This window comes from Zingiber officinale, chromosome 11B (genome assembly GCF_018446385.1).
Source record: "Zingiber officinale cultivar Zhangliang chromosome 11B, Zo_v1.1, whole genome shotgun sequence".
NCBI classification, from domain to species: Eukaryota; Viridiplantae; Streptophyta; class Magnoliopsida; order Zingiberales; family Zingiberaceae; genus Zingiber; species Zingiber officinale.
This window is the reverse complement of record NC_056007.1, coordinates 73,892,932-73,905,351: the sequence shown is the minus strand read 5'-3', so window position 1 is coordinate 73,905,351 and position 12,420 is coordinate 73,892,932. Positions and strand designations below refer to the sequence as shown.

Genomic DNA, 12,420 nt, shown 5'->3' with positions numbered 1-12,420 from the left:
TCGAGAGGGTGGTGCTGGATTGGCAGCGAGGTAGTGTCGGAGGGGGTAGCAGGCATTGCGTTCCATCATGTGCGCAGGTCACCGCCGAAACTTCGTGCTCGCGTGACAACGGTGGGCAGAGGCGCAGCAACCAGAGGTGGCAACAATAGACCAGGGCAGCGGGAGCGAGAAAGCAAGAGAGGAAGATGACGAAGGATTTTCTTTTTTAACTTTAATATTTTAATTAAAACTTAATAAATTAAATCAATTAACTTCTATATATATATATATATATATATATATATATATATATATATTCACTTAAATTAAGTTCTCGCTGCAAATAAAGTTATCAGATGGGTCAACTAATGATAGAACGGGTCAATCATTTGACGGAGCGGAACGAGCCAACCCATTAACTTAGTGGATTAGAAAATTTCTAATCCAACACAATCCAATGTGAGTTACGAGTTTGGTGGGCCAATCCGTGGGCCAATCAAAATTCTTTAAAAGAATTTTAAATAAATATTTCATATCTTTAATATTTTACTTCGGAAAGATTTTATCAATCCTCGAACCAACCCAAGTCCATCACGAGCCGACCTGTGGTGGGATCGCGGGCCGAAGCGGTTGACTCGTGACGAATTTAGATTGATAAAATTTTAACTCAATCTATTTAAATTATTTGATAAGATAGATCAATTTGACGGATCCAATTTAAATTCACAACTCTAATTGTAAATACTTCTATTTTAACTGTATATGCAGTTTTCATATATTAAATGTTTGACAATGAACCAACTCAATTAACCTATACATTTTTTTTCTCTTCTCATCTAATTCCTTACGCATAAAGTATTCCTCAATAAAACTCGAGGCATATTTATTTGAGGGTAAATTTGTATGTAGTCTCCATTGATTTTTTAATGAATAGAGATTACATGTAAAATTCAAATTATGATTGGAGATTTACCCTTTATTTATTTGATCCTTATATTAATTTCCATGTATTTTGGCAACCGCAATAAAATTTATTGTGACACGAGGAATGAGGTGGTCCATAAGGTGTTATTCCTCCTCACTTTGGGTCGAGAAAGGAAAGTCAATCATTCCCGGAGTTATTGTGTCATAGTAGGATATTCAGATTATTATCCAAATATTCATAGATTGATTTTTAGCTATGACATATTTAAAGGAATTTTTTTTCAAATGAGGAGCGCAACTAAATTATGGCAAAAGGTAAATACGCTCGCCCCCAACGCACCCACCAATCCGTCCCAGGGTCAACACGGAGGAGATAAATCACAGACGGCTACTAGCCTTTGGAATAGTGACTAGCACATAACGGAAGCATTTACCTAGGTTTTGCCGAAATTCGAATCTCAGATCTCATTGTGGCAACATGAGGAGCGCAACTAAAGAATGTCAGATTAATCATCATACATATTTTTTAATTTATTCTGATAATCAATAAAAAAAAAATATCAGTGGAATCAAAACGATCACCTTACTTAAGTGAAAGGGAAGCCAACCAGTTCCGAAGCAAAAAAAAAAAAACAAAACAAAACAAAAAACAAAAAAGCTAAAGAAAACAAAAGTGTTACAACTTAAAATTTCTTGAGTTATGATTGCTGCCTGATTGTGTAGTCGTACTTGCCTCATTTATATTTGCATTGTTGGCACACACATAATGTAAGATTATTTGTGTAAAGATAGGTTATTATGATAAGAATGACATAGTAGTATTCGATCCACTTAGTGTACAATTGTTGAGATATTACGTTATGTTGAAATGTTCAAAGAATAAAACGATTTCCATGAATGTTGGATTTTTTTTACCCTTTATGTTATCCCATTAATATTTTAAGTATTTAACAATTTTTTTTTATATTAAGTATCCCACTGACACCAATTAATCCTCAATTGATGATTTGGCACTATATTTTGGCCACCAAATAAATCCAATAAGCAAAGCCAAGGAAGCTCTTTTGGGAGGAGTCAAAGTCTAAAAAGTCGACTCATGTAAAATTTAAAGTTAAAATTAAAAGACGTTCAATCTCACGGGAAACAAGAGAAGGTCTGAGCTGGCTTGACCGTGAGTCATAGTCCTATGTACGGACAAAGTGTTAGACTAGGGATTCATTCAATCGGACCCTCCGGTCAATTTGGCCTTGAACACTAATCTTACAATCAACGATGAAGTAGGATGAAATATAAAACTAAGTATTAATTATCCCGACTGAATATTTCAACCGATTAGACATATGATCTAATCAGACATACTAAGACACCTAGTTGTGTACAATTCAAATAAAGAAATCGAGTGAAAGTCAAGTCACCGACACTCATAAACATTGATCAGGTACTCTTCGGGAGTCACGGCTGGTTGGATTATAGTAGTAATTTAATCAATTTATCAAAGTAATCTATTATAGACCTCGTAACCAACAAAACTAGTACATTTTTTTAGCCTTTTGTACCAAGGAGGACAGAAGATATTCTACAGACAAATCGCACTTTCGAAACTTTCAGTATGTCAAATCATAGAGATTGGCGGACTCGTTTTAGAAAAGTGTCCGGATCACTTTATGATTTGCCCTTTTTTAGGAAGTGCTTCATAATTCGCGCATGGACACAATAGTGACATTATAAAAGGGATCCTCATCCACAAGCAAAATATGCGATGCTACATATTTTTTACATGCTCATTACTACAGTTCATTCACTATTTCTCTCTTAAAGTTGATTACTGACTTAAGCATCGGAAGACTAACGCCGAGGACTTCTTATCTAGCCTTGTGACACGCAGGACAACGATAAATATCTATCCAGTCAACACTAAAGCTTAGTTTTTAGCAAGACATCTTTCCAGTTTTCGAACAGATCATAGATATCCTAATTACATCAATTAATCCTTAGTTGATGGTTCCACTTTATATTTCGACCACAAAGCAAATTCAAGAAACAAAGTAACTCTTGACATGATGCCTGAGTATCACTACTTGTTTAAAGTATCACTAGTTGTTCAAATTCAGACATGTACTGGCCTGAGTTTTAAATCTCGATTATTTGGAAAAAAAATACTTGGAATGAAGTTGTCGATAAATTGTAGCCACATGAGTATCTAAAATACATGTGGATCTTGAATTATCCTGTTAGCTAATTTCCAGATGCGCTGGCGAACACTAATTTCTCGAGGATGGAAATGGTGAGATAATCTGGCTTTGAAGAGCGTGAATCCTTGGTGCCACTTGGACTGCTACCTAAGCTCAAACGCTTGCATATAGAAGAGAAGAAGAAAATCATAAAGTTGGCGAATTTAAAGGGGTTTCTATCTCTGGAGATTCTTACGATAGAAAACATACCTGATTTTATCTGAAAATTATGAAAAAGACTAGCTGGGGATGTGACTTCTTGGTTGACCTCGTGTAGACTTCGCTGTGCTCTGTAACATAAGAAATGTCAGTGCCGGGTCAGGGAAGAGACCCCCCCCATTGACCTTCCGATGCTCAAATCAGTGATCGGAATAGTAAAAAAAAGTGGAGCAACACCAACAGTGAAAGCACTAGCATGAATAGTAAATAACGTGTACCTCCATCGATGCATAAACCTCCCTTTATATAACATTACAGTAAGTGACGTGCACGCTTCTTAAGGCATAGACACGTTCTCCAAATTATCCTATCAAAGGACATGTCAAAAAAGTGTCATTGACACCATACCTTAACAGACATACAAATCCTTGACAAGACAGTAGAAATCTCCGTCATACGATCCGCCTATTGATCATGTCTGGTTGTCAGCGACATTATCTCCTAAAGGGATATTAAGAGATATAAGAGGGGTTCCACTGTTTGACTGAGAGGAAAGTCGCTCGACCGAGGATCCCAACCCGGTCGCCCTTAGCCGTTCTTCTCCATCATCCTATAGCTTAGTTGATTGTTTCCGCCTGATCAGCCCAGCGCTCCAGTCGCCTAAGCGTTCTGTCGATCCGTAATGAGCATATGATGTTTCTTCTATATGACCTGTCCAGAAGAGCGATATACTTCGATAAGTTTCTTGGTCGATCGGACCCATTAAGCCCGATCGACAGCTGAAGTCAACCTCCGCTCGGCCTATTTTTGGTAAGTCCGTTGGTTCCCTGACATTGACAACCTTGACCTCTACATTGACCTTAACTTTAACCTCCATATCATCTGTTATCTCAATCCTTGACCCATACTTAGTGGATCCTCCTTATCATCGTATCAATACCTATTTTGGAAATGTTTTGTGAATGAAGACGGTGAATTTCCTATGCTTCATAAGATTGTCATTTCTTTGGGCCCCAATTTACCTGATAGGCTAGATGATCCCTAGAGGATAGATTTTTCAAGAATTGATACACCATCCACTGTCAATGGCAATGAAAATGATAGGTCTTTATCTCTCTTTCTGGGTAATAGCAATGAGTTTGATGATTTGTGTGTTTACGATGCAGGCTCACAACCAATAGTAGTTGTCTATCTGAATTACTTGACATGTATTTAAGGACGACTATGACTATGGAATTTCATGTCTCTTTATTTCTCAAATGCATCTGTATGAACCCTATACACATAAAATTAAATAATAATAATAAAATCTTATTTTACTATATTAAATCGGCTATATGAATTTTTTTTATATCTATTTTTTTATTATATCATTATCTATACTTAAATAATTTTTATTTTATTTTATTATTACTAACCAAATCTTTTTTCGATCTTTCTCTTTCTCGTTTGATATGCTTATTTATTATAGTTTCACATCATTTATTGGTCGTCTAAGTACATACTTGTATCATCTTAAACGTATCTTTCGAAGTTTTTTTTTCATGCATTCACCTTAATATTCTCATCTCTGTAACTCTCATCTTTTGCTGATGTGCTCGAGTTATAGTCCAACATTCAATTCTATATATATATATAATATAGCAGGTCTAACTGAACACCCGGCGCTCTCCTTCATTTCAATCATCATTCTTGTATTATATGTAAGACACATCTCTCAATCCCTCCATTATTTTACAAAAAAGATCCTAAATATCTACAACTCTCAGTTTCGGACAACTCATTATCTCTTATCATAACAATTGTCTCGTTATGTCTAACATCGCTAAACTTAAATTCCATATATTCTAACTTTATTCTATTAAATCTAAAACTTTTTCTTTCTAGTATTTCCTATCAAAATTCTAATTTAGCATTTACTCCCTCACATATTGTTGGTGCAACACCCCTCAGGTCAAGGTTGACCTGGTTGACCAAGCTGAGTCTTGGTTTGAGTTTAGATGTTTGACAATAAGAAATTGATTGAAGAAGAGTCAAGGTTGACCGGATACTTGACTGGGAAGTCCTAACTGGGATGTTAGGTAGAATGGAAGTCCTGGTGAGTGAATCCAGGCAGAAGAAAAGTCCTGGTGAGTGAAGCTAGGCAGATTGAAAACCCTAGTGAGTGAAGCTAGGTGAAAGTCCTGGTGAGTGAAGCCAGGTGAAAGCCCTAGTGAGTGAAGCTAGGCAGATGGAAAACCCTAGTGAGTGAAGCTAGGTGAAAGTCCTGGTGAGTGAAGCCAGGCAAGGGAAAATCCAGATGGATCAAGGATGATCGGACATCTGGTGTTGGGAAGTCCAAGTAGGTCAAAGGATTGACTGGATACTTGGCACGAGGAAATACAGATAGGTCAAAGGGATTGACCAGACATATGATGGAAGTCCAAGTAGGTCAAGGGAGTGACCAGATACTTGACATGAATAGAAAAGTCCAAGTGGGTCAAAGGGATTGACCAGACACTTGGTGGAAAGTCATAGCAGGTCAAAGGAGTGACCAGATGCTAGGCATGATGTACCAACAGGTCAAGGTTGACCGGATGTTGGTTTGAGAGGCTTGGGACTTGGTTTTGGGCAAAAACCAAGTGCTGGATCGATCAATGGATCGATCCAGGAGATGGATCGATCAGTGGATCGATCCAGGCCTTCTGTGAGCGAGCCTGGATCGATCCAGATGTCCCAATCGATCGGTGGATCGATTGGGGCGAGTGATAGCTCGGATCGATCCATGGATCGATCCGGCGTTTCCGCGAAGGCGCTCTGGATCGATCCGTGGATCGATCCAAAGCCTCCCCGATCGATTGGGAACATTCGAATCGATCGGGATCCGACCGTTGCGTCGGGTTTATAGCCGCAGGCGAACGTTGTCTTCGGTATCGCTTCACCGATTCACTCCAGATCTCTCGCCAGCTCCTCCACAGCACTCACAAAGCTCAGATCGCCAGTTCTTGAAGGATCTTGGAAGTTCTCCAAGTCAAGAGGCGGATCAAAGCCAAGAAGAGAAGCTAGGGTTAGGGTTTATACTCATTGTAAGCTTGTAAGCTTGTATTTCTTGTATCCTTTCCCTCTCTTCTTGTATTGAGTCTTGTAGGGCTTCTCCGCCCTTGGTAGTTACCATAAACGAGAGTTTTATTAGTAGAGGGTGTGTGTGTTGGTGTGGATCCTTGGATTAGTCACCTCTTGTGAGGTGGATACCAAGTAAACCAACCGTGTTAGCGTTGTGTGATTGTTTGTGTATTTTCCGCTGCCATATCTTTGAAGAAACAAGCAACGCCGAATACCTAGCGAACACGATGAGTTATTCACCCCCCTCCCCCTCTAGCTACTTTTGGTCCTAACACATATTTCATTTAATAAAATAATATCATCTACCCACATAAAATGATATAATATAAGCAAATCATAAATCCGATAAGTTAGTTAAACAACCACATATACATGGTAAATCCATTTACCAACCATTTAAATACCTTTAAAGTTTGTTTATCTAAAAAGATCTAGATACATTTACAAGATTTATTGGCAAAGTTATTAATCCTATTTCTTGTTTCCGTTACCACATACGACTTTATTAAATATATTATGATATTTTATATTAAAATGTTTATAGTAGTGTGTCTGTGTGCTTAATAGGGCGTGTTTGATTCAGAATTATTATGGATAATCTTAGTTATCTGTATATGGTTATTCATGATAACCGTGTTTGGTTCAAGGTTTTTTTAAATTCCTAAGTTTTTCTCAATTCATACACGTCATCAATTTGAGCATATCACCAGGAATCAGAAAACCTCCATCTGCCTTGGTTTTTGTCGATTCCTAAGGTTAAGCAAAAAAATATTCCCAAATTAACCTTTGATCGGAGCGAGCCGAGGTCGTCGATCTGGGCGGTCTCATATCAACAGCGAGGCAGTGTTGAGGAGGTGGAGCAGGAGCGGGCGGTGGGATCTGAGCAGGCGATGCGAGCAGGCATGACGACCGGAGGTGGCAACAGGGGGCGGGGGGGGGGGGGCGGCAGGAGCCTGAGAGGGCGGCGGGAGTGAGCGACGCCGTGAAGGGAGAGCAAGCGGTGCGAGCGGGCATGCCAGGAGCATGAGCGGCGACGTGAGAGGGAGAGCAGGCGGTGCGAGGGGGCGGCGGGAGCGTGAGTGGCGGCGTGAGTGGGAGAGCAGGCGGTGCGAGCAGGCATGGCAGCCGGAGGTGGCAGCAGGGGGCGGGAGAGGGGGGTGGCGACAAGCGGCGGGAGCCGGAGCCGACAGCGGGAGCGGGAGTAGGCGCGTGAGCGAGAGAGCAGGCGACGCGCGGAAGAGGGAGATACAGAGATTTTTTTTTTTTTTAACTTTGTTATTTTAATTAAAACCTTATTAAATTCAGATAAATTGAATAGATTTAATTAAAATCTAATTAAATTATCTAAAAATTTCCTAAAATAATAATAAACAATTAAAATGTTAATCAATTTTATTTATATATCATTATTAATAATAATATTATCATTATTAATAATAATATTATCATTATTAAACTAAGGATAATATGATAAAATATCATACTTTATTAAACTAAGAATAATATGATAAAATATCATACTAGGTTATATACTAAAATCTTCAAACAAACAAAATTTTATTACATTATCTAAATTAAACCAAACAACATTAAGTTATGTTTCATTCCTCATAACTAAGATTATATGATTACATGATAATCACATAACTAAAATTATACATGATAATTTAAACTAAATGCACCCTTAAATTTGTTCTGTGACATAAGATGCCCCCGTGAATTAAATGAGTTAAGCATGTCATAATGTGCGAACCCAATTTTTTAATGTTTAGTATTTATGTGACTAGTTTTAGGCAACAATAAGGATATCTTTTCTGACACTGTACTATGGTTCACCAACACACTTTTTTGGTTTTTCTGGGAGTGCAATTTTTTTTGGGAGTGTGCTGTGCCTTGAACTATATAGGAAATTTAACCACGAGATCCATAAATCATATAAAAAGTGATTTATATAGCAATTGTTGACAACCAAGCACATATTTGTTCTACAGATAAGTATTAAGTTTTTCATAAGGCGGAAAAAAACGGCACTGATAGTTTTCTTGCTTCCGCGATGTTGCCAAAGCATCGAATGCCAACAACGGTTGTTGTTAAGACAGAACCTCCAAGAAGTTTTGATTACTGTAAACAAATAGGGAAGCATTACATTACAATAAAACTATAAAATGATTTATTTTTTTAAGTAACAGATAATGGATTCAACTTTAAAAAATAAAAAAGTAGATACCTTACTAGCAATGTTGTTGGAGAGCCAATCAAGCCCTTCATACAAACCTTCACCAGATGTAGCACAAGTGCTCTGTATGTACCTGGCAAACAAACAAAATCTATGTTCTCAATCTCCAAAAATCAATATTGCAACATCTTAAACTTTACGGTTATCTTGAAGTTGAAGAACCAAGAAAATGACAATAGGGCATTAATTCATTAGTAATATAGGCAGAGCTACCGACTTCAGATTCATGGGGAAGATATTAATATAAAAAAATTTAAAAAAAAAAAAAAACAGAAAGCAGAGGCTGTGTAGACTAAACTAGCAAAACTCAGCTCAGAAAAATAGACGGGGTCACTCTTTGTGAACTTCCCTGAACTGGAAAAGGACATTTTGATATAACTTACCTGCTCGAGACCATAATTTTATAAGTCACTCTGAATTATTAAGTTTAGAGAGGCCAACGATCTATGCTAACATTATGCAACCCAAGTTTATTAGCATCACATGCAATAAGAAAGGTGATCTATTATTATTACCAATCTGGATTCCATGAGAGAGCAGTTTCCAAACCAACTTTCTTGATATCGAAGAGATTAATAATAACCCAACCTTCTAACCTTGAAGAGCAATTTAGTGTCATCATCTTAAGAAGACAATAGTATACATCGAGCTTAAGCATATTTAATGCGACAAAATCCATTGTATGATTGTTATTATTTTTGACTGGTTTATGATAATTCAGCATATATTCCAAAAACCAATTGCTAAGCAAAATGTTAGTTACAAATCGAAACAGATAGCACAAATATATCTTACCAGTGACGTTGACGGAGAGAATGAAGACCAAGCTTATCAGTTATTTCAGCAGCATTCATTGCATTTGGAAGGTCTTGTTTGTTAGCAAACACAAGCAAGACTGCATCCCTCAACTCATCCTATCATCATAGATTAAAAATAAATAAAAGTAAGATCCATGTAGGCATTAATAAAAACAATTGAGGAATTTTCCATTCATGCTAACTAAATCAGGAAAGGAATATGTACGGCATATAACTACAGAAGTTTCCCACTTTTTTCACAATTTCCCTTAATTATTAAGGAATATGCTAGATACATATAGAATATGCATTTTTTTAAAATAAAATAAAATAGAAATGATATCACAACCATATTGCTTAAATGTAAGAAGAAATTTACTTTATTCCTCCAGAACAGATTATGAAGAACGAGAATTAATTCTGAAAATTATAACAGGAATATATTATAGTAAAACATGTTACCTCATTAAGCATTCTGTGGAGTTCATCCCTTGCCTCCACAACACGATCTCGGTCATTGCTATCAACAACAAAAATAAGTCCCTGTGTGTTCTGGAAGTAATGCCTCCAGAGAGGTCTGATCTGTTGTTCACCAGAACATTATTTAGAAACAGGCAAACAAGGCAAACAAGGCAACTATTAACAAACAAATCATCATGAGAGAATCAAGTCAGCTCTGCATGTCAAGTTAATAACATCTAAAGTGAATTTTGATGATACCACCTAAATATTAAATACCCATGCTGTCTCAGTGTCCCATCAACCTCTGGAATTCTCATAAAACAGTTGTTACCAAAAACACTTTTTCAAAGTAAAAGAATTGTTTAGATAAGAAATACTGGCTAACAAGAACAATAATGAAGTGGTACCTTGTCCTGACCACCAACATCCCATACAGTGAAACTGATGTTCTTGTACTCAACAGTCTCCACATTGAATCCTGCATTAAAACCAATTTTAACTAAAATGAGATAGCATGCATTTAAACAGATCAGAAAACCACGGACCCTTCAAATAATCTACAATAACTAAATGTAAACTTCATATGGTGTTGCAAGCCACACCTAATTACCCATGTATTGCCTGTCCATATAGAGCACTTCAAATTAATATAATCGCCACCAAAAGGAAGAATCATTTATTTAACAAACAAATATTATAACAGTTAATTTCAAATGAAAACAAAAACTATTTTAAAAAGAATAATAATACTTACCAAAATACAAGTTTAATATTTATTACAATTCCTACCAAAATAACTGATTTTAATGCGGATATAAAAGCAAATTCAAAACATGACAATTTGTATGAATTTGTTTTTTTTTCAGAACTTTTGTTGAATTTGTCTTCCAAAAGCAAATATTTGTTAATCTGCCTGCTTTCTGTGTTCCGTGAATAGCTGGGACCATCAAGGAAGATCCAAAAAGGTATTTACTGGAGTTGATCTGATTCTATCTTGGTTCTCATATTTGGAGATAGGAAGGATCTCAAAGAATCAACATTTCCTTTATTTGTAGAATCTTTGTTTGATCGATGTGGGAAATTCTAAATCCTCATTTTCAATGGAGTCAAAATGATCTATGAATTGATCATAAGATCTTTCAATTTGATGAAAAATAGAACTCCTGGAAACACATTAAATATTTGACAATATATTACATACCTTGCTAAAAAAACAAATTGCAGTAATTTGGTTATGTTTTGAATATGGGTCTAAGAGTTGTAATAGGGTTGATCATGTTTCATTAGTATAATTAAATTGATCTCCATGGCTAATCTACAGATGTTGTTTCAATTATTCACGACTAGATTTCATCCGTTTTTTGTTCTCCATGATGTAAAAAAAAGACCGTTCACAATTTACAACCATACACAAATCTTCAAAAATCACTTTCATTAGGTAAAATAATGCATGCCTACGACTTTTAAATAACTGGATAAGGACATTAGGTTAATAAACCAAATATAGCAATCTTCGCTGAAATTAAAAAAAAAATGAAAATGCAGATAAATGTGCGCGATCACAAATGTGCTCACCGATTGTTGGAATGGTGGTGACAATCTCTCCAAGCTTGAGCTTGTAGAGGATGGTCGTCTTACCAGCAGCATCAAGCCCGACCATCAGGATCCTCATCTCCTTCTTCGCAAACAGGCGGCTAAATAGTTTGGCGAAACTGAGCCCCATCGTTCCCTAATCTATCATGAACAAAACGCAAACTTAATAAAGCCTAAAACAATTACGACTACAACACTCGACGAAGATCCGACAACAAAGACCACAGATCTGAAGCAGAACCAGGCATGGCGTTGCATTTGCACACGAAACAACAAAAATTTTGAGACCAAATCAAGGAGAAGATTTTAGAATAAAAGATCTACGTGAATAAGACTCCGATCCGAGCGTCGCCGCCAATAAGCGAAAGATCAATCTACGTTTAGAGACGGAGGAAGCAGATCAAGCATCTCGTGACCTAAAACTAAGGAGATCGACATGAAACAATGCAATCGGGATCACCTGGTGATCACAGGAGGCGTGTAGAACGTACGAAACGGGTAGGTTGATGGATATGAGAACGTGAGAGCCGATAGGTCTCCGCTTCTACTGTTCCGCCTGGAGAAAAAGAAAATGCGAAGAGGAGTACATAGAGGCGCTAACCGATATAAAGGCGACGAAGTAACTCTTCGAAATAACGGACATAATATATCAGATTGGCGTAACTGTCTGATATAACTGTGTTGCAACGGCAGTGCTCATTTTATATTTTATTTTTTTTATTATTTTTTATTTTTTATGACAAGTACATTATATATCATCAATAAAAGGTACAAAATCAAATATATGTTTAAAGATAGTCAATTATTTTTGATAAAATATCGTACTCGAGTTATCTAAGGTATAAAACTATATGCATGTATACTCTCACGATACTAACCTCGAGACATCGGCCAAACAAACCATCAACACAAACTCAATTAGTACCAACCACCAGTC

The 12,420-nt window shown here is 36.8% G+C and overlaps 1 protein-coding gene across 3 annotated transcripts; it reads right to left on the bottom strand.

The window, feature by feature from the left end:
• Positions 1 to 8,329: 8,329 nt before the first annotated feature.
• On the bottom strand, positions 8,330 to 12,093 carry LOC122033518 (ADP-ribosylation factor 2-B). Of its 3 annotated transcripts, none has more exons than XM_042592558.1 (7): positions 11,944 to 12,093; positions 11,466 to 11,624; positions 10,298 to 10,368; positions 9,891 to 10,010; positions 9,427 to 9,545; positions 8,623 to 8,704; positions 8,330 to 8,516 (listed from the first exon to the last, which is right to left on the bottom strand). In XM_042592558.1, the coding sequence occupies exons 2-7, from the start codon at positions 11,611 to 11,613 to the stop codon at positions 8,514 to 8,516; spliced, it is 543 nt and encodes a 180-aa protein (XP_042448492.1). In that variant the 5' UTR covers positions 11,614 to 11,624; positions 11,944 to 12,093; the 3' UTR covers positions 8,330 to 8,513. The 3 variants fall into 3 exon arrangements, with proteins under 3 accessions (XP_042448492.1, XP_042448493.1, XP_042448494.1); XM_042592559.1 differs by having other exon boundaries at positions 11,466 to 11,619; XM_042592560.1 differs by lacking the exon at positions 11,944 to 12,093 and adding an exon at positions 11,808 to 11,933.
• Positions 12,094 to 12,420: the final 327 nt, after the last annotated feature.